Source organism: Mustelus asterias, chromosome 14, assembly GCF_964213995.1.
Source record: "Mustelus asterias chromosome 14, sMusAst1.hap1.1, whole genome shotgun sequence".
NCBI classification, from domain to species: Eukaryota; Metazoa; Chordata; class Chondrichthyes; order Carcharhiniformes; family Triakidae; genus Mustelus; species Mustelus asterias.
In genome coordinates this window covers 6,387,537-6,415,398 of record NC_135814.1, presented here as the reverse complement: position 1 = coordinate 6,415,398, position 27,862 = coordinate 6,387,537, and the positions used below count along the sequence as shown (strand labels likewise).

General features: G+C 46.2%; 1 protein-coding gene across 1 annotated transcript in view; it reads right to left on the bottom strand.

The window, feature by feature from the left end:
• The window catches only part of cfap65 (cilia and flagella associated protein 65), a 152,341-nt gene that overhangs the window by 4,367 nt on the left and 120,112 nt on the right, over positions 1-27,862 (bottom strand). The window contains exons 32-36 of the mRNA XM_078229291.1: positions 26,963-27,115; positions 23,436-24,125; positions 19,659-19,799; positions 15,255-15,326; positions 2,137-2,199 (exon numbers count right to left, since the gene is read on the bottom strand). Of these exons, the coding sequence (XP_078085417.1) occupies positions 2,137-2,199; positions 15,255-15,326; positions 19,659-19,799; positions 23,436-24,125; positions 26,963-27,115 (1,119 nt within the window). The remainder of the gene's footprint in view (positions 1-2,136; positions 2,200-15,254; positions 15,327-19,658; positions 19,800-23,435; positions 24,126-26,962; positions 27,116-27,862) is intronic.

Sequence of the window (27,862 nt, the reverse complement as noted above, 5' to 3'; positions counted from 1 at the left end):
CCTTGTACTTACCCTGAATGTTGGAGTATCAGATATATATCGTATATTGTTTTACTGACCTTGCATAGTAGTTTATTTTTGTCTTTTTAAAACCAATGGAATCTTGTGGTTTTCTTCACTGAGCAAGTGTCTTGAATCTCAAACTTTGTCTGCTGTAAACAAAACATTATTGGTCCCTAACTGATCTTAGCAACAACTTAGGGTCTGGCCAAGGATCATAACAAATCTGAATCTGAGATCCTTAGATCCATTTTTTATGCCCTCCACAAGAGTTCAAGGCCTGAGGGAATGATTGTCAGCATCCAACGCCAACTCGGATTCCAGATATCTGTAAGGATCTTTCGCTTCTGAGTAGTCAGTGCCCAGTGTCGATCATTCATGTTGACTCTTTATGGGATCTACTTAACTCATTTTCCCTCCCTGCAACTCCACAAAGCCAAACAATTTTCTTCACTTCAAGTATTATCCAATTCCCTTTTGCTTCCACCAACCTTTCAGGTAGTGCATTCCTGCTCATAACAACTCCCGGTATAAAGTCTCTTCAGGTTTTCCCTTGGTTCTTTTCCAATTCCCTTGGGAGTAGGATTTGTCCATGACCCCTCCCCCGTTGTCATGGTCAAATAATGGCACTGTGTGGGAACAGTCACCTGGTTATGATTTTCCTCAAATTGGCCAATTAATGAGCAGAAGGTGGATTTGTCATCTAATTTAGGATGGTGGGTGGAGCTCTTGAAGCTGAGGGGGCAATAAGGAGAAAAGGAGCCATCAGATGAAAGATCATTTCAACCTGAAATATTGGCTGGAACTTTCTGGCTGGTCACACTGGTGGGATCTTCCGGTCCCCCCGATGGCACAATCATGCTGAAGGTTTCCTGGTGGCGAGGGGTACTTTCAATGGGAAATCCCATTGACAATGGAAGAACCAGAAGATCCCGCCACTGGCCAATGACTATTTTCCGCCATTGCGAATCATCTGACGGTAAATCCTGCTCCTAAACTCTGTTTCTCTCTCCTAGGATGCAGACTGACCTGCTGAATATTTCTAAATTTTATTGTTGTTTAATTCTGGTCTCTTTCTTTGCTGTAGGATTCTATTCTAAGATTCTCCAAGCAGAATGGAATGGTGATTGGCACGGACGGTTGACCATTAAGAGGTGTTTGAGATTTTGAGGAAAATTGACTGTTGAAGGTGGTAAATGGAGGTTGCCTCCAGAACATTCAGTGAGGAACGCTGGAAAAGTGACCCGATAGTGAAATTCAGAAGGTAACTGGGTAATTATATGAATGGAAAATTGGGAAAGACCAGGTATTGGGACCGATTTGGTAGCTCTCTCAAAGACTCGGCAGAAACACGACGGACTGAATGGTCTCCTCTGCTGTATCATTTATAAACATCAATCCAAATAACAAAGAATAATTGGTGAATGTGCATAAAAAATTAAAATTTTGCGAGAGATATATGAAACATAGTTGCCAGACATTATTTCTACAATACTCTTTTCTGCCCCTTCAATTTCAGCAAAACCTATGGTTAACAATAATTTCGCATTTCATTCACATCAGCTGAAGGCATGGTCATCAGTAGTCAGCAAAGAAAAGGAAGAATGTGGAAGAAAGTAGAACTGGGGGACCACAAGGATCTCAGAGGGTTGTAAGGCTGGAGGAGGTTACAGAAATAGGGTGGGGGTGAAGCCATTAAAGTGATTTTGGCATGATAAAGAGTTTGTAAGACACAGGTGCAATAAATGGCTCCAAGCAGAACTCTTGCTGGATGGAAAATATTCCAAGGCTATGGGAAAGACTGGGACTTACTGGATTACTCTTCATAAAATCTGGTGCAGATTAGATGAGCCAAATAGCTTCCATCTGTGCTCCACTATATGTTCTATGGAAGGGGAATAATTGTTGGATAAGGTCTCTTGTAATTACAGCTTGCTAGTCACTGACCCTGGGTAGGGTTGATGGTTGAGGTGGATTAATCCAGTTGAAGAGCTAACCCAGGCATGATGACTAATTGGCCTCCTCCTGAGCTGCAGTTTCTGTGATTCCATGACATATTGGTTGCACAAACAGTACACATCTTACAGGTGATTGCAAATGCTACAGGTAAGTTACTTGTGCTGTAACTTCACTTACTGTGAGGCGCTGAAGTCCAAATCGATGTTTTTCTCTGATGAATTAATTTCAAGCTCTTGTGGACTAAATTCGGAGAAAGCTAAAGATTACTATCAAATTTAATCAAAGTATGTCAGGTTACTTCTTAGGTAGTTTATTATGGGACTAAAGCATAAAGTTCAAGTCTGACCCAGGTTTGCTCCCTGGTCTGTGCTTGGGGTGCAACAGATAGACTCATCGGAGTCTACCTGGGTTAAAATTTTAAAAATAAATAAATACTAATAATCTCAACAGGATTTTCATCAAAGGATTTTTGAACTTTACCTGGATTATTTACCTGCTAAAAGGAGCGATTGGGTTAAAAAAAATTTTTAACTGACTTTTCAGAAGGGAATGTTGGGGAAACATGACTGAAGTGTGATGCAAGACAGTCTGGGAGTTTACAGATAAGAAGGCATTCGGAGACTCTTGAATGACCAGGGTAAACACCAGGTGCCGTTTGGTAACATTAATCTGTGGAACCATGGGCAAGAGAGAAAGGAAAATTACCGAGAGAGCTTTTGATTTTTCAGCATGAACAGGGGGAGACAGTGCCTAGCAGTAAGATCAGTGGACTAGTAATCCAGAGGCTCAGGCTAAAACCCTGGTTCAAATCCCACAATATCCATTGTTAGAATTTAAATTCAGCTATGAAATCTGGAATTATAAAGCTAGTCTCAGTAATGGTGACTAAGACATCATCTATCTACATTAACAATCATTGATTGTTGGAAAAACCCATCTGGTTCACTCATGTCCTTTAGGGAAGGAAATCTGCTTCCTCACCTGGCCTGGCCTGCATGTGGCTTCAGACCCACAGTCATGTGGGTGACTCTTAACTGCCCTCTGAAATGGTCTAGCAAGCTACTAAGTTTAAGGACAATTAGGGATGGGCAACAAATACTGGCAGAGGAATTATTAAACTCTCATTAATAGGATGTTGGCAGAGAACTGGGTGTTCCGTTGCACCACAGTTGGTTGTGCTGCAGAGGAGTAAAAAATGTGGGAATGCAATAGTTATAAGGGATTCAATTGTAAGGGGAATAGATAGGCATTTCTGTGGCCTAAACAAGACTCCAGGATGGTATGTTGCCTCCTCGGTGCTTGGTTCATGGATGTCTCAGAGCAGCTGCAGGACATTCTGAAGGGGGAGGGTGAACATCCAGTGGTCGTAACAAACGACATAGGTAAAAAAGAGATGAGATCCTAAAAGCAGAATATAAGGAGCTAGGAAGCAAGTTGAAAAGTAGGACTTCAAAGGTAGTGATCTCAGGATTACTACCTGTGCCACGTGCTAGTCAAAGTAGAATCACAGGATACATAGGACAAATACGTGGCTGAAAAGATGGTGTGAGGGGGAGGGTTTCAGATTCGTAGGGTATTGGGACTGGTTCAGGGGGAAGTGAGACCTGTACAAACTGGATGGGTTACAGCTGGGCACAATCGGGACTGATGTCGTTGGTGGGGTACTTGCTAGAGTGGTTGGGAGGGTTTCAACTAATGTGGCAGGGGGTTAGTAATCTTTCCAAGCATTCAGAGCAGGGCAATTAAGAACAAGAGGAAAAGACGGTAAGGAGAATAAGGAAAGTGATAGACAAAGAAATAAAGGGCCAGAGTCAGATAAGGACACAGTAAAAAATAGTAGGAAAGGGAAAAGAAATGTTAAAAGTGCCCACCTTAAGGTTTTTCACCTGAATGCTCGTGGGATTTGAAACAAAATGGATTAATTAGTTGCACAGATAGATGTAAAGGAGTATGATATGGTTGGCATTACAGAGACGTGGCTCCAAGGTGACAAAGGATGGGAACTAAACATTGAGGACTACTCAGTGTTTAAGAACAGACAGAAAGGAAAAGGTGGTGGAGTTGCATTGTTGATTAAAGATGATACTGATACGATATTGGGGAAAGATATTAGCATGGATGACGTGGAATCTGTATCGGTTACAACAAGAGGCAAAAAACATTGGTGGGGGTGGATGACAGACCACCAAGCTGTAGTGGTAATGTTGGGAATAGTATTAGACAGGAAATCAGAGATGCATGTGTTAAAGGGACATCTGTGATTATGGCTGACTTTAATCTGCATATAGATTGGGAGGGTCGAATTAGTCACAGTACAATGGAGGAGGAATTTCTGGAGTGCATAGAGGATGGTTTTTTGGGGCAATACGTTGAGGAACCAACAAGGGAGCAGGCCATCTTGTGTGCAGTGAGAAAGGATTAGTTTGCAATCTAGTTGTGAGAGAACCTTTCAGGACAAATGACCATAATATGGTAGAATTCTTTGTCAAGGTAGATAGTAATGAAGTTGATTCTGAGACCTGGGTCCTGAATCTCAATAAAGGTAACTATGATGGTACGGGGCATGAATTGGTAATGAAGGACTGGAAAACATTATTGAAAGGAAAGACAGGTGGACAGATATTGGCAGGCATTTAAAGAGCGAACAGGTGAACTCAGAGCGAACAGGTGAACTCCAGAAGTTGTTTATTCCTGTTTGGCACAAGAGTGGTAAGGAAATTGTGGTCAAACCATGGCTTACAAGGGAAATTAGAGATAGTATCAGATTCAAGGAAGAAACATTCAAATTGGCAAGGATAACCAATAGGCCTGAGGACTGGGAGCAGCATAAAATTCAGCAAAGGAAGACCAAAGGATTGATTAAGAAGGGAAAAATAGAGTATGAAAGTAAGCTAGCAGGGAACATAAAAACTGACTGTAAAAGTTTCTATAGGTATGTAAAGAGAAAAAGATTGACAAAAACAAGTGTAGGCCTCTTACAGTCAGAAACGGGAGAATTCATAATGGGGAATAAAGAAATGACCGAGGAATTAAATTCATACTTTGCTTCAGTTTTCACAAAGGAAGACATGAATAATGTACCAGAAGTTCTGAGAGAAACAAGTTTTAGTGAGGAGCTGAAGAAAATCAGCATTAGCAGAGAAATGGTTTTGGGGAAATTGATGGTATTGAAGGTGGATAAATCACCAGGTCCTGATAATCTTCATCCCAGAGTACTTAAGGAAGTGACCTTGGAACAGTAGATCCATTGGTGGTAATTTTCCAAAATTCTTTGATCTCTGGAATAGATCCTACAGATTGGAGGGTAGTTAATGTAAGCGCGCTATTCAAAAAGGGAGGCAGAGAGAAAACAGGGAACTATAGACTAGTGAACCTAACGTCAGTACTGGGGAAGTTGCTAGAGTCCATTATCAAGGATTTCATAACTCGGCATTTGGAAAGCTGAGGTAAATTCAGACAAAGTCAGCATGGATTTACAAAAGGGAAATCATGCTTGACGAATCTATTGGAATTCTTTGAGGATGTAACTAGTAGAGTTGACCAAGGAGAACCAGTGGATGTGGTTTATTTAGATTTTCTGAAGGCTTTTGACAAGGTCTCACATAACAGACTACAATGTAAAGTTAAAGCACGTGGGATCGCAAGTAATACAAAGAACAAAGAACAAAGAAAATTACAGCGCAGGAACAGGCCCTTCGGCCCTCCAAGCCTGCACCGACAATGCTGCCCGACTTAACTAAAACCCCCTACCCTTCCGGGGATCATATCCTTCTATTCCCATCTTATTCATGTATTTGTCCAGATGCCCCTTAAAGGTCAATACTGTATCCGCTTCCACTACCTCCCCTGATAACGAGTTCCAGGCACCCACTACTTTCTGTGTAAATCTTTTCTGTACCTTCTCCAAAGCCTCCACATCCTTCTGGTAGTGTGGCGACCAGAATTGAACACTATATTCCAAGTGCGGCCTAACTAAGGTTCTATAAAGCTGCGACACGACTTGCCAATTTCTAAACTCAATGCCCCGGCCAATGAAGGCAAGCATGCCGTATGCCTTCTTGACTACCTTCTCCACCTGCATTGCCACTTTCAGTGACCTATGTACCTGTACACCCAGATCCCTTTGCCTATCAATACTCATAGAAATCATAGAAATCATAGAAACCCTACAGTGCAGAAGGAGGCCATTCGGCCCATCGAGTCTGCACCGACCACAATCCCACCCAGGCCCTACCCCCACATATTTACCCGCTAATCCCTCTAACCTACGCATCTCAGGACTCTAAGGGGCAATTTTTAACCTGGCCAATCAACCTAACCTGCACATCTTTGAACTCTTAAGAGTTCTGCCATTTACTGTATATTTCCCATCTGTATTAGACCTTCCAAAATGCATTACCTCACATTTGTCCGGATTAAACTCCATCTGCCATCTTTCCGCCCAAGTCTCCAACTGATCTATATCCTGCTGTATCCTCTGATGGTCCTCATCGCTATCCGCAAATCCACCAACCCTTGTGTCGTCTGCAAACCTACTAATCAAACCAGTTACATTTTCCTCCAAATCATTTATATATAATACAAACAACAAAGGTCCCAGCACTGATCTCTGAGGAACGCCACTTGTCACAGCCCTCCATTCAGAAATGCACCCTTCCACTGCTACCCTCTGTCTTCTTTGACTGAGCCAGTTTTGTATCCACCTTGCCAGCTCACCTCTGATTCCATGCGACTTCACCTTCTGCACCAATCTACCATGAGGAACCTTGTCAAAGGCCTTACTGAAGTCCATGTCGACCACATCCATTATCCTACCCTCATCAATCATCTTCATCGTTTCCTCGAAAAACCCGATCAAGTTCGTGAGACACGACATCCCCTTCACAAAACCATGTTGCCTCTCACTAATACGTCCACTTATTTCCAAGTGGGAATAAATCCTGTCTCGAAGAATCCTCTCCAAACATTTCCCACCACTGATGTAAGGCTCACCGGCCTGTAATTACCCGGATTATTCTTGCTACCTTTCTTAAACACAGGAACAACATTGGCTATTCTCCAATTCTCTGGGACGTCCCCTGTAACCAGTGAGGATACAAAGATTTATCTCAAGGCCCCAGCAATTTCCTCCCTTGCCTCTCTCAGTATTCTGGGGTATATCCCATCAGGCCCTGGGGACTTGTCTACCTTAATGTTTTTCAAGAACCCCAATACCTCCTCCTTTTTAATCTCAACATGACTTAAACTATCTACACATCCTTTTCCAGACTCATCATCCACCAAGTCCTTCTCTTTGGTGAATACTGATGCAAAGTACCCATTTGATACCTCGTCCATTTCCTCTGGCTCCACGCATAGGTTCCCTCCTTTATCCTTGAGTGGGCCAACTTTCTCCCTGACTACTCTCTTTACATATATATAAAAAGCCGTGGGATTTTCCTTAATCCTGCTGGCCAAGGCTTTTTCGTGACCCCTTTTAGCCCTCCTTACTCCTTGTTTAAGTTTCTTTCTACTTTGTCTAATGTCTTGAGATGGATAGAAAACTGGTTAACAGATAAGAAGCAAAACGTTGGCATAAATGGGTCTTTTTCTAATTGGCAGTCAGTGACTAGTGGGGTTCCGCAGGGATCTGCGCTAGGACCCCAACTGTTCACATTATATATTAATGATTTGGAAGAGGGAACTGAATGCATTATCTCCAAATTTGCAGATGATACAAGGTTGGGTGGGAGGGTAAGCTGTGAGGGGGATGCAAATATGCTTCAGCGTGATTTGGACAGGCTGAGGGTGTGGGCATATGCAAGGCAGATGCAGTATAATGTGGATAAAATTGAGGTTATCCACTTTGGTAGCAATAATAGGAAGACAGATTTTAACTTGAATGGGTGTAAATTGACAGGTGGATACTCAGCAAAACTTTGTTGTCCTCATGCATCAGTCACTGAAAATAAGTGCTCAGGTACAACAGGCAGTAAGAAAGGCAAAGGCAAATAGTATGTTGGTCTTCATAGCGAGAGGATTTGAGTATAGGGATAGGGATGTTTTGCTGCAATTGTATAGGGCGTTGGTGAGGCCACACCTGGAATATTGTGTGCAGTTTTGGTGTCTTTACCTGAGGAAGGATGTAATTGCTATTTCAGATAAAGCTCGGCACAACATCGTTGGCCGAAGGGCCTGTTCTGTGCTGTACTGTTCTATGTTCTATGCTATAGAGGGAGTACAGCGAAGGTTTACCAGGCTGATTCCTGGGATGGCAAGTCTGTCATATGAGGAGAGACTAAGTCGGTTAGGATTATATTCACTGGAGTTTAGAAGAGAGTGAGAGGGGATCTCATCGAAACTTATAAAATTCTAACAGGGTTACACAGGGTAGATTCAAAAGAATGTTCCCGATGGTGGTGGAGTCCAGAACTAGGGGTCATAGTTTGAGGATAAGGGGTAAACCTTTTAGAACTGAGGTGAGGAGAAATTTCTTCACCCAGAGGGTGGTGAATGTGTGGAATTCACGACCACAGAAAGTAGTTGAAGCCAAAACATTGTCTGATTTCAAGAAGAAATTAGGTATAGCTTGAGGAGCTAAAGGGATCAAGGTATATGGGGGGGAAGGGGGGATCAAGATATTGAATTCGATGATCAACCATGATCAAAATGAAAGGCAGAGCAGGCTTGAAGGGCCAAATGGCCTACTCCTGCTTCTACTTTCTGTGTTTCTAGGTTAATTGAATTAGTAGGGTAAAGATACAAAGGGGTTCCAGAGGGGCAATTTTTTCACACAGAGGGTGGTGAGTGTCTGGAACAAGCTGCCAAAGGTAGTAGTAGAGGTGGGTACAATTTTGTCTTTTAAAAAGCATTTAGACAGTTACATGGGTAAGATGGGTACAGAGGGATATGGGCCAAATGCGGACAATTGGGACTAGCTTTGTGGTGAAAAAAAAAAGGGCGGCATGGACAAGTTGGGCCGAAGGGCCTGTTTCCATGCTGTAAACCTCTATGACTCCAGTAATTTAAAGTAGTACGTATCTATGTCTGTGTTCACATTATTAACATCCATTAGTTAGAACATTTTTAAGAGTTAGTTGACCTCACCTCTGATTAGCCTACAGTTAGATTAAAAATAAATGATCCTACAGCAGTCTGGTCCCTCTACGGGGATCTGTGCTCGTCAGGATAGATGTCAGGCTCAATCGCAATAAGCAGCTCCTCATGCTGGAAAGGGGCAAGGAAATGCTACGTGCAGGGAACAGAGCAGGAACTGAGCGGTGAAGAATACAAAAGAGCTAGAATGGTGAAGGACAATAAAAACCAGATTTCAAAAGTTGGAAGAGTGGACCAGGAGGCAGACGGAGAGATTTTGGGTGGGAGGGTATTTGGCAAAAAGATGTTTCGAAGACAGGTAGTCAGAGGGAGGGATTCCAGAGCGAGAAGAGGGGTTGAAAGTGAGGCTGTCAATGGCAGAATAAATAGGTTTCCTACCGACATAATTCACTGTCTTAGTCAGTGCTCATAGGTAAAGCAGGATTCCCCGGGTCAGACAACTCTACCCCAGCAAAAAGTTCACTCCTACAGGGGAGAAAATTGGGATTTTAAAAAAAAATATCAGGTGGCATATATTAATGCTGTTGTTTGTTATTGATATATATGTTCTCCTCTAGATTGTTAATCATAGCATGTTGAGGAAGACAACTCACACAGATCAGCTTTCACACTATTTTGAAATTATATGTTTGGCCCTTTTTGACAACACTGTGGGTCAGGAGGAGCATGAGAACTCCCCACCATCCCCTCAGAAAAGTCCTCAGCGTATTTTCAGTCAATCGCAGCCTCCTTCTCTCCCCCCGCCACAATTCCAGACCTCCACCTCGAACACTGATCTCAGTTCTATGCCACCTGTCGGTATCCCTCTCCAGCAGCCTTCCCCTTTCCGATTGTCTCTCCTTGTCTCCATCCCACCGACCATCAGCCGTCATCCCATTCTTGTTTCTCAAGGACTAGCAGTGAGGAATGGGTACCAGTGCAGGAGGACATGCCAGGAGCAGAACTTGAAGGGCCTATTCCTGCTCATGTTTTCAATTCTAAGCATGAGAGTAACTGACTTCTGGGGGTGAATTTTACTGTCCCGTGCTCCACAGGAATCGGAGCGGGCGAGGGGCGGACCATGGAAAGGTCCATTGACCTTAGGCAGGATTTTACGGTTTCAGGACAAGCATGGCCATAAAATCCTACCTATGAACTCCAATATCCATAGTGAGGGTTCAGTGGAAGATGACTACATTAGGAGAAAACAGTTTATCAGAGGACAACAGGACCTTCGTATCATGTTTTTTCCATTTCCTAAAAACTGGCTGGCACGCACCCAAACCTGGAATACTGCGTACAGTTCTGAGTCACCTCACCTTAAAAAGCTTAGAGTAACATTGGAGGCAGTCCAAAGAAGATTCACCAAGCTAATTCCTGGGATGAGATGATTGTCCTATCAAGAGTTACTAAATAGTCTGGGTCTGTACTCCTTGGACTTTAGAGGAGTGAGGGGTGACCTTATTCAAACATATAAGATCTGACAGGGTAGATGGTGAGATGTTTTCACCAGTAGGAGTGTCTCAAACAAGAGGATATTGCTACAAGATAAAGGTCCGGTCATTTAAAACTGAGGAGTGTAGAAATTTCTTCTCACAGAGGGTGGTGAATCTCTGGAATTCTCTGACCCAAAGTGTAATGGAGGCTGGATCATTAGAAGTATTCAAAATGGAGGTGGATAAATATTTGATAGATCGAGGAATGGAGAGCCATGGGGAAATGGCACAGAAAAGGAGCTGAGGCAGCATAGATCAGCGATGATCGTATTGAATGGTGGGGCAGGCTTGAAGGGCCTGGTGGCCTCCTCCTGCTTCTATTTCTTGTATTCTTGTGTTATGTTTTTGTCCTGTTTCTTAAGGACTAATCTGGGCAATTTTCCACATTGCTGGGTAAATGCCAGTGTTGGAGCTGTCCTGTAACAGCTTGGCTAGAGCACGGCAAGTTCTGGAGCAGAAGTCTTCAGGATTATTGCTGGAATATTGTTAGGGCCCATTGCCTTTGCTGTATCCAGTGCCTTCAGCTGTTTCTTGATATCACACGGAGTGAATCGAACTGGACTTTAGAAGAGTGACACTTGTGATCACCTGGGAAGGAGGCTGAGGTGGATTATCCACTCAGCATTCCTGGCTAAAGATTCTTTCTCACCAAAGGTTGTTGTGAATGCCTTATTTATTTGCACTGATGTGCTGGGCTCCTCCATCATTGAGGAAGAGGATACTTGCGGAGCCTCCTCCTCCAGTGAATTGTTTAATTCTCCACCACTGCTAAACATTTTTTATTGGTGTCACAAGTAGGCTTACATTTACACTGCAATGAAGTTACTGTGAAAATCCCCTAGTCGCCACACTCCGGCACCTGTTCAGGTACGCTGAGGGATAATTTAGCACAGCCAATGCACCTAACCCCCCTGCAACACCCTGATCATATAAACCATTAGTTTAAACTTTAAACTCATACTTTAGATGGTCAGGGTATTGTCGTGGGGGAGGGGGGGACAGTAAAATTGACCTTAATGCCCTGGTCTGGAGAGGTGGAAAAATCAGCTGGAATCCCACTGCACAAATGGTCATCCAACAGGTGCAGAAATATCAGAATTCAGTCCCCAACGTGGAATAGCCTGGGAATCATGGGCTCACACACGACAGTGGCAGCTTGGGCAAATTAATGGGTGAGGGTGGCACAGTTTGCTGGTAAGAGATTGAAATTTAGGCATCTGGGATACAATTCATAGAATCCCCTAGAGTGCAGAAGGAGCCCATTTGTCCCATCAAGTCTGCACTGACTCTCCGACAGAGTACCTTACTCAGGCCCTCCCCTCCGCCACTTAAGTGGCAGGACTTACATCTACTCCATTGGTTGAGGAATTGCTTGGCTGTCTATTACTTGCTGCTTATGTTGTTTGGCACGCAAGTTATCCTCTGCTGAAACTTCACTGGGTTCACACCTCATTTTTAGGTATGCCTAGTGCTGCCCTTGTCATGCCCTCCTGCACTCTTCGTTGAGCCAGGGTTGATCCCCTGGCTTGGTGGTAATGATAGAGTGGGGGATATGCCGGGCCATGAGGTTACAGATTGTGGTTGAGTACAATTCTGCTGCTGCTGATGGCCCACAGCGCCTCATGGAGGTCCAGTCTTGACTTGCTAGATCTGTTTGAAGTCTGTCTCATTTAGCATGGTGGTAGTGCCACACAATACGATGGAGGATATCCTAAATGTGAAGACGGAACTTTGTGTCCGCGAGGACGATGCAGTGGTCACTCCTACCGATACTGTCATGGACAGATGCATCTGTGGCAGGCAGCTTGGTGAGGATGAGGTCAATTATGTTTTTCCCTCTTGTTGGTTCCCTTGCCACCTGCCGCAGACCCAATCTAGCAGCGATGTCCTTTAGAACCTGGCCAACTCAGTCTGTGGTGGTACTACCGAACCACTCTTGGTGATGGACATTGAAGCCCCCCACCCAGAGTACATTCTGCACCACCCTCAAGTGGTGTTCGAATGGAGGAGCACTGGTTCATCGGCTGAGGGGGATGGTATGTGATAATCAGCAGGAGGTTCCCTTCCCATATTTGACTTGGTGCCATGAGACTTGGTAGGCTGAGGAATTGATGTTCATTACTCCCAGGGCAGCTCCCTCCCAACTGTATACCACTGTGCCACCACCTCTGCTGGGTCTGTCCTGCTGGTGACACAGGTGGTGAGGAGCCTAGATCCTATAACAAAAGCACAAGTTAAAACAGGCACAATGACAATCTTCCAATTCAACAATCAAATGTTACGTCCCAACAGCATCGGGTGGTTAATTCCTGAGACTGCTAAGATTGGAGTGGGGAGCTCCCGTTGCAGAGGTAATGTCAGCACAGACATGATGAGCACTGCTGCCGCACAGCGCCAGGGACCCGGCTTGGGTCTCTGTGTGGAGTTTGCACATTCTGCCCGTGTATGCGTGGGTTTCCTCCAGATGCTCCGGCTTCCTCCCATAGTCCAAACATGTGCGGGTTAGGTGGATTGGCCGTGCGAAATTGTCCCTTAGTATCAGGGGGACTAGCTAGGGTAAATGCATGGGGTTATCAGGATAGAACATAGAACATAGAAAGCCACAGCACAAACAGGCCCTTCGGCCCACAAGTTGCGCTGATCATATCCCTACCTCTAGGCCTATCTATAGCCCTCAATCCCATTAAATCCCATGTACTCATCCAGAAGTCTCTTAAAAGACCCCAACGAGTTTGCCTCCACCACCACCGACGTCAGCCGATTCCACTCACCCACCACCCTCTGAGTGAAAAACTTACCCCTGACATCTCCTCTGTACCTACCCCCCAGCACCTTAAACCTGTGTCCTCTCGTAGCAACCATTTCAGCCCTTGGAAATAGCCTCTGAGAGTCTACTCTATCCAGACCTCTCAACATCTTGTAAACCTCTATCAGGTCACCTCTCATCCTTCGTCTCTCCAGGGAGAAGAGACCAAGCTCCCTCAACCTATCCTCATAAGGCATGTCCCCCAATCCAGGCAACATCCTTGTAAATCTCCTCTGCACCCTTTCAATGGCTTCAACATCTTTCCTGTAATGAGGTGACCAGAACTGCGCGCAGTACTCCAAGTGGGGTCTAACCAGGGTCCTATAAAGCTGCAGCATTATCTCCCGACTCCTAAACTCAATCCCTCGATTAATGAAGGCTAGTACGCCGTACGCCTTCTTGACCGCATCCTCCACCTGCGAGGCCGATTTAAGAGTCCTATGGACCCGGACCCCAAGGTCCTTCTGATCCTCTACACTGCTAAGAATGGTACCCTTCATATTATACTGCTGCTTCATCCCATTGGATCTGCCAAAATGGATCACTACACACTTATCCGGGTTGAAGTCCATCTGCCACTTCTCTGCCCAGTCTTGCATTCTATCTATGTCTCGCTGCAACTTCTGACATCCCTCCAAACTATCCACAACACCACCTATCTTGGTGTCGTCAGCAAACTTACCAACCCATCCCTCCACTTCCTCATCCAGGTCATTTATGAAAATGACAAACAGCAAGGGTCCCAGAACAGATCCCTGGGGCACTCCACTGGTCACTGACCTCCATGCAGAGAAAGACCCCTCCACAGCCACTCTCTGCCTTCTGCAGGCAAGCCAGTTCTGGATCCACAAGGCAACAGCCCCTTGGATCCCATGCCCTCTCACTTTCTCAAGAAGTCTTGCATGGGGGACCTTATCGAACGCCTTGCTGAAGTCCATATAGACCACATCCACCGCTCTTCCTTCGTCAATGTGTTTGGTCACATTTTCAAAGAACTCAACCAGGCTCGTAAGGCACGACCTGCCCTTGACAAAGCCGTGCTGACTACTTTTGATCATACTAAACTTCTCTAGATGATCATAAATCCTGTCTCTCAGGATCCTCTCCATCAACTTACCAACCACTGAGGTTAGACTCACCGGTCGGTAATTTCCCGGGCTGTCCCTGTTCCCTTTCTTGAATATAGGGACCACATCTGCAATACTCCAATCCTCCGGAACCTCTCCTGTCTCCATCGACGATGCAAAGATCATCGCCAAAGGCTCCGCAATCTCCTCCCTCGCCTCCCACAGTAACCTGGGGTACATCCCATCCGGTCCCGGCGACTTACCAACCTTGATGCCATTCAATAGTTCCAACACATCCTCTTTCTTTATGTCCACATGCTCGATCCTTTCTGTCCACCGCAAACCAGCAGTACAACCACCCAGATCCCTTTCCACCGTGAATACCGAGGTAAAGTATTCATTAAGCACCTCCGCCATTTCTAACGGTTCCGCACAAACTTTTCCCCCTTCACCTTTTAAGGGTCCTATGCCTTCACATCTCATCCTTTTACTCTTGACATATTTGTAGAAAGCCTTGGGATTCTCCTTAATCTTACCCGCCAAGGTCTTCTCATGACCCCTTCTCGCTCTCCTAATTTCCTTCTTAAGCTCCTTCCTACATCCCATATACTCCTCTAAATCCTTAACACCTCCTAGCTCTCTGAACCTTCTGTACGCCTCTCTTTTCTTATTCACCAGGTTCATCACAACCTTCGTGCACCACGGTTCCCGTGGTGCACGAAGGGCCTGGGCGAGATTGTGGTTGGTGCAGACTCAATAGGCCGAATGGCCTCCTTCTACACTGTAGGATTCTAGGATTCTGTGATCATGTGACAGGTATAAACAAGTTACCAGTGAAGTAATATCACTTACGTTGAGACGCTCTGCTCCAATTCTTCCTTACTCAGTGAAGCGTCTTGGATGCTTAAAGGCCCCAAAGTACTTCTAAAATACAGAGAAAGCATGCGATTACTGTAAAATTTCAGTTATCAAGTGTTTCCTCACTAAGATGTGGAGCCCAAGTCTGACCCAGGTTAATTCCTTATCTATGATCTGATCTACCTCTGGTGTAATAGTCAAAGAACACTTAGGGCATTGGAGGGGACACACCTGGAGTACTTTGTGTTGTTTTGGTCTCCTTACCTGAGGAGGATACTTGCTGTAGAGGGTACACAACAAAGGTTCACCAGACGCGATGAGAGGACTGTCCTATGAGGAGAGGCTGAGCAAACTAGGCCTTTACAATCTGAAGTTCAGAGAAACGGGAGGGGATCCAACATTTAGAACTGAGATGAGGAGAAATTTCTTCACTCAGGGGTCGTGAATGTTTGAGATTCCCTATCCCGGAGAGCTGTGGATACTCAATCATTGAAGACATTCAAGACAGAAATCAATAGATTTTGGATAGGGCGGGAAAGTGGAATTGGGATGGATGATCAGTCATGATCTTGTTGAAAAGCAGAGCTGGCTTGAAGGGCCAAATGGCTAAGTTCAACTTGGTATGTTCCAATTAGCCTCAGTGTTGGGAATTCTGGGAGACGGCGAATGCAGAGGGTTGGTGAGGTGCAGCATTGAAGGAGAGAGGTTGCCATTGGTGGAGTAGGTGGTATAATAGTAATGTCCCTGGACTAATAATCCAGAAGACCAAACTAATCCCCTGGGTCACGGGTTCAAATCCCACCACAGCAGCTGATGGAATTTAAACTGAAAACTGGTCTCAGATTGTTGTAAAAACCCCAGCTGGTTCACTAATGCCCTTTAGGGAAGAACAAAGAACAAAGAAAATTACAGCACAGGAACAAGCCCTTTGGCCTTCCAAGCCTGCACCGACCATGCTGCCTGACTGAACTAAAACCCCCTACCCTTCCAGGGATCATATCCCTCTATTCCCATCCTATTCACTATTGTATCTACTTCACTACCTCCCCCGGCACCGAGTTCCAGGCACCCACCACCCTCTGTGTAAAAGACTTGCCTCGTACATCTCCTTTAAACCTTGCCCCTCGCATCTTAAACCTATGCCCTCTAGTAATTGACTCTTCCACCCTGGGAAAAAGCTTCTGACTATCCACTCTGTCCATGCCCCTCATAATCTTGTAGACTTCTATCAGGTCGCCCCTCAACCTCCGTCGTTCCAGTGAGAACAAATCAAGTTTCTCCAACCTTTCCTTATAGCTAATGCGCTCCAGGCCAGGCAACATCCTGGTAAATCTTTTCTGTACCCTCTCCAAAGCCTCCACATCCTTCTGGTGGTGCGACGACCAGAATTGAACACTATATTCCAAGTACGGTCTAACCAAGGTTCTATAAAGCTGCATCATGACTTGCCAATTTTTAAACTCAACTTTGGCAAGTCATACATTCGCATAGCTCTCTTTCCCTTATGTATTTATCTAGCTTTTCCTGAAATACATCAAAGCTAATCCTTTGGCCACTCTATGGGCCTGATGTTACCATTTTCATTCTGAGTGCCGAATCTGGGCGTAATGCAGATCCGACTTAGAAATCTGCTTTCAGACGCCCCCATACGCACTCAGCCATCTCCAGTCCCATTCGAAATGTGGGCGGGGCTTAGCACGGCCGAAACGATCGGAGCTCTGAACTGCGCATGCGCAGTTTGAAAAAAATTTGGAAGAGCGCGCCCGTGTCAGATCGCTCCCAGGCTGGAGAAAGCGGCCCAGGAGCGAAAAGCGGGAGCGATGGTGCACACACACATCACTGTCCCCCTTATCCACCCCCGCCCCCCCACTACCCACACACATCACTGTCCCCCTTATCCACCCCACCACTACCCACACACATCACTATCCCCCTTAGCCACCTCCCCCACTACCCACACACATCACTGTCCCCCTTATCCACCCCCCCACTACCCACACACATCACTGTCCCCCTTATCCACCACCCCCCACTACCGACGCACATCACTGTCCCCCTTATCCACCACCCCCCCACTACCCACACACATCACTGTCCCCATTATCCACCCCCCCACGACCCACACACATCACTGTCCCCCTTATCCACCACCCCCCCACTACCCACACACATCACTGTCCCCATTATCCACCCCCCCACGACCCACACACATCACTGTCCCCCTTATCCACCCCCGCCCCCCCACTACCCACACACATCACTGTCCCCCTTATCCACCCCACCACTACCCACACACATCACTATCCCCCTTAGCCACCTCCCCCACTACCCACACACATCACTGTCCCCCTTATCCACCCCCCCACTACCCACACACATCACTGTCCCCCTTATCCACCACCCCCCACTACCGACGCACATCACTGTCCCCCTTATCCACCCCCCCACTACCCACACACATCACTGTCCCCATTATCCACCCCCCCACGACCCACACACATCACTGTCCCCCTTATCCACCACCCCCCCACTACCCACACACATCACTGTCCCCCTTGTCCTCCCCCCAACTACCCAGACCGATCGCCACTCTTGCCCCCCTCCCCACCGATCACCCGCAGAGTGGCAGCAGACCCCCCTGCCCCCCAGCAGAGATCCATCTGCTCCCCCCACCAGAGATCCATCTGCCCCCTCCACCAGTGAGCGATCGGGCCTCCCCCTGCCCCAAGATACATCTTACCCACCTCCCTCCTCCCTCCACCCTCTCAGACAATGATCGGGCCTCACTCCTCCACCCCCCCCTCCGCCGACAACGAACTAGTTTCACTCCCCGCCCCCCCCCCCCCCCCCAAGAGAATGGTCTGGCCTCACTCCCCCTCCCCTCCAGAGGAACATCTGACCCGCTTCCTCCTCCCCCACCACCAGACAATGGTCGGCCCTCTCGCACCCCCCCGCCCGAGATACATCTGACCCGCCTCCTCCTCCCCCCACCCCCAACCAGACAACGATCTGGCCTCACTCCCCTCCTCCCCCCCGCAACCAAAGAAAGATCTGACCCGCCTCCACCCCCACCACTGATCTGAGTCAGAGAGCCGTTGGAAACACTGAACGCGCCCTTCAGAAGCTGGAGCGTCCGTTTCAGACTTTTATTTAGCAGGTCCATTACGGCTCGGTTCCGGATTGGCAAACGCGGTGGTAAAGGGGGAAATGCTGATAAAGTTGGGCGGGCAGTTCATTAATTCAATTTAAATGCATGCAAATGCATTTAAATCGTCGTTAAGAACATAGAACATAGAAAGCCACAGCACAAACAGGCCCTTCGGCCCACAAGTTGCGCCGATCACATCCCCACCTCTAGGCCTATCTATAGCCCTCAATCCCATTAAATCCCATGTACTCATCCAGAAGTCTCTTAAAAGACCCCAACGAGTTTGCCTCCACCACCACCGACGTCAGCCGATTCCACTCACCCACCACCCTCTGAGTGAAAAACTTACCCCTGACATCTCCTCTGTACCTACCCCCCAGCACCTTAAACCTGTGTCCTCTCGTAGCAACCATTTCAGCCCTTGGAAATAGCCTCTGAGAGTCTACCCTATCCAGACCTCTCAACATCTTGTAAACGTCTATCAGGTCACCTCTCATCCTTCGTCTCTCCAGGGAGAAGAGACCAAGCTCCCTCAACCTATCCTCATAAGGCATGCCCCCCAATCCAGGCAACGTCCTTGTAAATCTCCTCTGCACCCTTTCAATGGCTTCAACATCTTTCCTGTAATGAGGTGACCAGAACTGCGCGCAGTACTCCAAGTGGGGTCTAACCAGGGTCCTATAAAGGCCCGTTTTGGGCGCGAATCGAATCGCCGCCATTCCCGGGTTTTGGTAAAGTGGCAATCTGCGCGGATGCGGGCGCGGATCACGTTAATGGCCTCACACAACTTTACCACATTTTCGTGCTCGAAAACAGGGGCGAGACAATGGTAAAATAGGGCCCCACACATCTTACAAGTTCCACATTCTAAACATTCTGTCAGGGACCACAAAAAATTGTCCAAGTTAAGAATAATCAAACATGAATATCTTTTCTAAGTCTACGATTTATAATTCCTTTAAAATTTTGACACAGCCTCTTGAAAGGACACCCCTCGTCTTTTACTTTCCTACTTGCTGAAGCTTCTATGATAGAATGCATAACTTCCACCACCGAGGATATCACACAGTGCAGTGTCTTTACCAAGTGACCCATCAGAGCAACTCAACAAACAAGGGTTTTTTATCATCAGTGTGCTGGTGAAACTTGGCAAGCGGGTAATGTGGGCACTTTTGCATAAGTGGCCATGTTGGTGACAGCCAATCCCTCAACAGCTATTTTCACCCCCCTGGCTTTTGTCTGGGCTTTACCTGGATGTCACAGGAGGCAGGCTGACCATCCTGGGTCGAGCTGTCAGGACCACCTCCCCCCTGCTGGCTTCTATCAGTATATTCTGCAGTGTGTTCTCCAGAATTGATTCCAGAAGGTCACAGAACTCCGGGTGCCTGGAAACAGATGAAGGTAGGGGGTGTCAAGGGAGTTGTGAGGGAAAAAGAGTTATCGACTGCCACAGTCAAATATGCAAAATTATTCTAGCAGTTGCTATTAAAAGATTACAGAGAGAATGAATCTGAGTCAATCAGCAATACACACCATGGCTGTCAGTACCTGAAAGAGAATGCCTGGTTACTGTTTGAGCCCATCCACCATCTTGAACATCCACCCCACTCATCCACCTGCCAATTGTGGGATGCACTGCAGTTCAGCCACTTGCCTTCACACCAACCCCTTATAGATTTTGATCCTTGTAGTCTAACTATCTTCAGTTTAATTAAACCAGTCACATTCCTCCCTATTCATATGCACAAGCCTGTTTCAAAAATATGACAATGATATTGAAGGTGCATTTGACAGCATCTCCATAACTCCGCAACCTCCACCCGCAGAACAAGGCTAGCATGTCCATAGTATGAGGAAAACTAAGATTTCACATTTTTTTGTAATATCACTGTCATATACTTTAAAACTGGGGCGGCACGGTAGCACAGTGGTTAGCACTGCTGCTTCACAGCTCCAGGGACCTGGGTTCAATTCCCGGCTTGGGTCACTGTCTGTGTGGAGTTTGCACATTCTCCTGGTGTCTGTGTGGGTTTCCTCCGGGTGCTCCGGTTTCCTCCCACAATCCAAAGATGTGCGGGTTAGGTTGATTGGCCATGCTAAAATTGCCCCTTAGTGTCCTGAGATGCGTAGGTTGGAGGGATTAGCGGGTAAATATGTGGTGGTAGGGCCTGGGTGGGATTGTGGTCGGTACAGACTCGATGGGCCTCTCTGCGCTGTAGTGATTCTATTCTAACAGGCTCGTGCGTATGAGTAGGGAGGGGTGTTACTGTTTTAATTAAACTGAAGACAGTTAGACTACAAGGGTCAAATATTAATAAGGGGTTGGTGTAGAGACAAGTGGTTGAAGTGGAAATGAACAGACCTAAGATGGAATGGCAGGGGGAGCGTGAATGGGAATTTACAATAGATAGTGATTTCATGTTAACCACTGTATTACAATTGGGCAATCATAAATGGGTGACACAAAGTAGTAAGTTTAATTTTATAAAATTAGTAGCCATAAAGTAACACAAAAGATTGGTAAATTATAGGAAGAGGAAATTCCACAGGTGAGAGGCAACTTTTTCACACAGAGGGTGGTGCGTATATGGAATGAACTGCCAGAGGATGTGGTAGAGGTGGGTATAATTACATTTGGATAGATACATGGATTGGAAAGGTTTAGAGGGATATGGGCCAAATGCAGGCAAATGGGACTAGTTCAGCTTAGGAAACTTGGTCGGCATGGGCAAGTTAGGCCAAAGGGCCTGTTTCCATGCTGTATGACTCTATAACTAGAAACAATAGAATGGAAGATCAAAGAGAGAAAACAACATATTTAAAGAGAAATTGAAGACTGTTAGTGTGTGAATATGAGATTCTGACAAGACAGAGTGCTGGAGACAGGCCTGTGAAAACCAGTCTCCATCACCCTCAGAGAAATGTGTTTTTGTCTGCAAGGCTTTTGACACAGGCTGTGGCTTTTCAGTATAGACCGAGAGAGGAGGAAAGCCTGTGTAAGGTTTTCCGATAGCAACAGAGCCATTTGTGGTAACATTACAGGATTTTTTTTTTAATACATTAAACATCTATGAAGGCTGTTGCCATGAAAAGGGAATTTAGCTCTGAGTTTACTTAATTCCCAAATCTTCTGGGAAATGTTTGTAGTAAAAGGTATTCTTGTGTCCCTAAATATTATTTTCTTCTTTCCTTTATTTTAATATATGTCTAAATTTAATGTTTGAAATCTTCACAAGTGGCCTGAAATTTACTTCTCCTGACTTCAGATACCTCCACATAACACACAAATTTCAAACCATTGTGGTAGCTTATTAGAGTTTCCCTTTAGGATAAGGCAGCCAAGCACTTAGTATCTGCTGAATCATAACAATAGCAACATTTGGGATGTACTTCTGAGGCTGTATAAGGCTCTGGTCAGACCCCATTTGGAGTATTGTGAGCAGTTTGGGCCCTGTATCTCAGGAAGGATGTGCTGGCCTTGGCAAAGGTCCAGAGGATCCCTGGAATGAAGAGCTTGTCGTATGAGGAACTGTTGAGGACTCTGGGTCTGTACTCGTTGGAGTTTAGAAGGATGAGGGGGAATCTTATTGAAACTTACAGGATACTGCGAGGCCTGGATAGAGTGGACGTGGAGAGGATGTTTCCACGCATAGGAAAAACTAGAACCAAAGGGCACAACCTCAGACTAAAGGGTCCTTTAAAACAGAGATGAGGAGGAATTTCTTCAGTCAGAGAGTGGAATCTGCAGAACCCTTTGCTGCAGAAGGCTGTGGAGGCCAGGTCATTGAGTGTCTTTAAGACAGAGATAGATAGGTTCTTGATAATAAAGGGATCGGGGTTATGTGGAAAAGGCAGGAGAATAGGGATGAGAAAAATATCAGCCATGATCGATGGGCCGAGTGGCCTAATTCTGCTCTTATGTCTTATGGTCTTATCATTACCTCCCAAGTTAACAAGCACAAGTTGCACAGCACCTGACTTGGAACTATGGCCAGAATTCTCTGACCTCGCCAGTCACTGGCGAGGTCAGATTTTCCAGTCCCGCTGCAGTGAACGGAAATTTGCTGAGGAGCGGTCCGGCCTATAACAGCCTTTCCTTTAACATTGCCGGGTTAAAATCCTGGAACTTGCCTAACAGCACTGTGGGAGCACTTTCACCACAGACTGCATCAGTTCAGGAAGACCACCTTCTCAACAAGTGATGAAAGGTAAATGCTGCAGTGCTACCCTCTGAGCCACAGCGGGAAGGGTTACAAGATTTGAGATGGTTATAGAGATAGGAAAAGGCTTACTGGTTCTCGTCAAGGAAAAGCACTGGCCGGGGTTTTGTCTGATATTGGCAAAGGCCAATGTCGGTCAGGAAAGGTGGCTTTCTCCATCATGTAGCGCAGCCGGTAGAAAGAAAACTTCAAGTCACGGATTCCATGATGTATCCCTGACAAGACAGTCTCTGATTTGTCTGCCCTGCCAGCAGCTCAGAGACCCGATGATCTGGGGTGCCCCAATGCACAGCGAGGAAACTAGTTCAGCCAGGTATGCCCCCTGATACCACCATCCCCCTGAACTACCCAGGCCTCAAGCTGGTACTACCCAGGCATCAAGCTGGTACTACCCAGGCATCAAGATGGTATTACCTAAGCATGGCCCAGGCATGACCTGGGCACCACCCTCTTGCCACTGAGTGCTGCACATACCTGGGTTCCCCTGGGAGATTTCTTGACGGGTGCACGCTTTCATAGGACAGGCGTGCTTCGCTCCAATCTAACAGCAAGCTGTCTTGGATGGACCTTTTGGCGTGGGGGGTATGATTCCAGTATATTGGCCTGATAATTATATGATCATTTATTATAATGAGGTTCCAATGTGGCCCATTACTTACGGGAGTGGGGGCAATCTTTTCGTGCTACAAGTGAATGTGAAATGCAATTTTGGCCGATGTACGATATTTTACGCTCCTTCCGCTGACGTGAACGCTGACGTGATCAGAAAATCCCGGCCATTGGTTCTCCTTTTCAGTGATTACTCACCTTTTCAGGTGACGCCTGCGGGCAAGCTGCTCTTCCAAGCGAATGGCGCTCAGTGATGCTTGTACTCCCTCGGACTGCCATTCTTCCTCGGCGTCAGTCCCGACGACGTCCAAGCTCTGATTGACGTCTGCAGTTGCGGATACAATCGAGGTTGTCTCTTCTTCAGATTCTGTTGGTTGGGCATCATCGGCTTCCTGGCCCTGGCCACCATCTATGCTCTGAAGATTCAAGGTCAGCTCTTCCTCCACCTCTGTCAGCTGGGCATTTTCAGGTTCCTGGCTCTGACCTTCATCCGAGCTCTCTGCTAAAGTCGACACCTCCTCTCCTTCAGTTTCTATTCGTTGGCTACTGTCAGCTTCCTGATCCTGACCCTGTTCTCCTCCATTCACTGTTACAGTCAATGTCAATTCTGTGTCAGCTTCTATTGGTTGAGTCAGGTCTGGTTCCTGGCCCTGACTGGTGTCTGTGGTAGCTGGGACAGTTGGGAGCACCTCGCTTTTGGTTTCTTTTGGTTGGATATGGTCTGACTCCTGGTCCCAAGCAGTGTCCATGTCCTGAATACTTGCAAGCTCCTTGCTCTTCATGGTCAATTCCTCACCCTCCTCACTCCAGAACTGTCTGTAATAAGGGATGGGCTCGGTGGTTCCTTCAACCAGAACACGTTGGAAGTGAATGTCTTCCTGCAGACACCTTAGACAAAACAAAAGAGAAAAAAGTCAACAGCTTTTACTTAGCTCTTAAATGTGTTGTGAAAATAACAACCATCAATGTCTGGTGGTTTCATGAGGTGAGGTTTGGACTCTTGATATTTATTGACTCAGAATTTGCCGGGCAAAATAACAACATATATTTATATAGTGGCTTTAACATAATAAAATATCTGAAGGAGCATCATGGGAGCATTATAAAACTAAATATGACACCAAGCCACATAGAAACATAGAACCGAGAAACAGGAGTAGGCCATTTGACCCTTCGAGCCTGTTTCGCCATTCATTTTGATCATGGTTGATCATCGAATTCAGTATCCTGATCTCCTCTTCCCCCCATTGGCCTCAACTACTTTCTGCAGTAGTGAATTCCACACATTCACCATCTTCAGGGTGAAGAAATTTCTCCTCACCTCAGTTCTAAAAAGTTTATCCCTGATCCTCAAACTCTGACCCCCCTAGCTCTGGACTCTCCCCACCATCGGGAACATTCTTTCCGAATCTACCCTGTCTAGCCCTGTTAGAATTTTATAAGTTTCTATGCAATCCCCTCTCACTCTTCCAAACTCCAGTGAATATAATCATAAGGAGGTACCGGATCAGATGATCAAACGTTTTGTTGGAGCACCTTAAAGAAGGAGAGGGAAGAGGTGGAGGGGTTTAGGGAGGGATTTCGAGAGCTTGGCACTGAGACAGCTGAAGGCACAGTCGCCAATGTTGGAACAATTAAAATCGGGGATGCACAAGAGGCTGGAAATAGATGAGCGTAGATATCTCAATGGGCTGTGAGGTTGGAGAATGCAGAGATAGGGAGCAGTGAGATATTTGATGAAAAATATTAAATCAATGTGCCACTTGACCAGTATAATAGGTGAGCGAGCACAGAGTTAAGTGAACAGGATTTGCTGCAAGTTAACACATGGGCAGTGGAGCTTTGGATGACCACAAGTTTATAGAAGGCAGTTTGTGGGGCATCAGCAAGGAGTAAAGTTGCCATACGCTGCCCTCTCCTTTGGAGAGGGAGGAGAGAGAACTGACTGGTGGTGATTTAATCTGGGGTCGAGGATCATCACAACTCAGGTGAGGGGCAAGGGTCAGAAGGTGGGACCTTCATGAATAACCTCAGCTGGTACGGGAATTGAGCCCAAGCTGTTAGCGTCACTCTGCATCACTAATCAGCCTCCAGCCAACTGAGCTAAACCGACCCCCCTAGCAATGAGTGCATTAGAATTGTGCTCACTATTATTAATGTGTGAATTAGCCAGCAATTTGTTAAAAGGAAGAGATTACTTGTAAGTTAAGGATTGGCAGAAGCTACTGGGCAATTTGCACCACTCCATTCCAGCTAAATGTAGGCTAATAGCTCCAACATTCACTGGGACAGGTTTTGTGATTAGTGTTAGTCAGGAACTCTGGATGTCCCTCGGTTTTGACTTCACGACATGTATCTTTTTGTTCAAGCAGATCTCCAGCTGGGAAATCCAGCCTGGTGGCAAATTTGGCTCCGTGGTGGGCAAAGAATGCTCGAGAGGAGGTCACAGGTGCAAGGAGGGAGCCAGCTGCTGGGTTAGTGGGAGCGTGGATCCAGATCTCTGACTGGAAAGAATGCTTAGTCCTGGTGGGATCAAATTCAGGCATGTCTTAGGGGGGCAAAATGAAGCACTTCTGCTCCCCCAGGCCCATAACAGTGCTGTAAAATATACTTCTCATTCACCTGGCTCCCTTTGTAGAGTCATAGAGGTTTGCAGCATGAAAACAGGCCCTTTGGCCCAACTTTAGTTATCTGTTTCCCTTAGCTTGGGAAACATGGTCGAACAGTGTACAGTTCTGGTCACCCGATTATAGAAAGGATATTATTAAACTAGAATGAGTGCAGAAAAGAGTTACGAGGATGCTACCTGGACCTGATTGCTTGAGTTATAAAGAGAGGCTGGATAGACTGGGACTTTTTTCCCTGGAGCGTAGGAGGCTTAGGGATGATCTTATAAGGGTCTATAAAATAATGAGGGGCATAGATAGATAGTCAATATCTTTTCCCAAAGGTAGGGGAGTCTAAAACTAGAGGGCATAGGTTTAAGGTGAGAGGGAAGAGATACAAAAGGGTCCAGAGGGGCAATTTTTTCACACAGGGGGTGGGTGGTGAGTGTCTGGAACGAGCTGCCAGAGATAGTAGTAGGGGCGGGTACCATTTTGTCTTTTAAAAAGCATTTAGACAGTTACATGGGTATGATGGGTATAGAGGGAAATGGGCCAAATGCGGGCAATTGGGACTAGCTTAGTGGTTAAAAAAAAGGATGGCATGGACAAGTTGGACCAAAGGGCCTGTTTCTATGCTGTAAACATTGTGGAACCTGAACGAAAAGTGAAGTATAATGCAGACAGGCTCATTATATTTAAATTGCCAACGTGCCTTTGGAAGTGGGTTGATTAACCACCTCCCATCCCACCTCCATTAAAACCAGAACTTGGCAGGTTGAAGGGGAATTGGCTGTTGGTTTTCACTCCAGTTCACACATTTTCTTTTTGGGGTGGGGGGTTATAAATGACCACGAATGCTGCTTTTTCCCACCAATTTTCTTCTGACAACTTTGAATGTTTGCTCAAGTAAAAATCTGCAGCTGCAACTCCAGCCTGAAGTAGACGTTGTGTCTTTGTGAGCAGTGACATAGACTACAGCAAGCTTGACCTTCTATTGCTTAATATTGTTGGAGGGAAGGGACGGGAGAGGAAGTTGGCCAAATGGCCTCACCGTATGGTTCTACGAAAATTAATGGACACACCACCTCAAGGCCTATGTGATAAGATATTTCCAATTACCTCAGGACTGTTGTGAGGATGTCAGTTACAAGCCTCATGTTTTCATTCGAGGCAGACAAGAGGGGATCAACCGAATTGTCCTCCCACTTGCCCCAGATCTTCCCGCTGCCTCCAGGTTCCGAGTTAGCTGAGAGCGGTTCTGAAATGAGGTGCCTGCCAATTGAGAATGCAATATCATTATTGGAAAACCTGCAAAGTGTCGTCTGTAGCATGTATTCAACAAGCTGGTGCTCCTGACAGGAATATTCAATACGTGAGCACAGCTGTGATAATCCGCGCTGATATGTTCCAGCAACTCTAATTGGAGGAGGTCCAGGAGATGCCATCAGATGACCATCCACTCCCAAACTTCCCCATTCACCTAGCAACAGGTCTACCCCAACACCACATTACCTTTCTCATGACCAAGTGGAAACGAATAGACTTCACCATCAATTAAACACCAGTTCTCATTGTCTGAATAAATATTTTTTAATGCTCCATTTAGACCAAAAGACCATAAGACATAGGAGCAGAATTAGGCCACTCGGCCCATCGAGTCTGCTCCGCCATTCAATCATGGCTGATATTTTTCTCATCCCCATTCTCCTGCCTTTTCCCCATAACCCCTGATCCCCTTATTAATCAAGAACCTATCTATCTCTGTCTTAAAGACACTCAATGACATGGTCTCCCAGCCTTCTGCAGCAAAGAGTTCCACAGATTCACCACCCTTTGGCTGAAGAAATTCCTCCTCATCTCTGTTTTAAACGATCGTCCTTTTAGCCTGAGGTTGTGCCCTCTGGTTCTAGTTTTTCCCACTAGTGGAAACATCCTCCCCACGTCCACTCTATACAGGCCTCGCAGTATCCTGTAAGTTTCAATGAGATCCCCCCTCATCCTTCTAAACTACAACGGGTA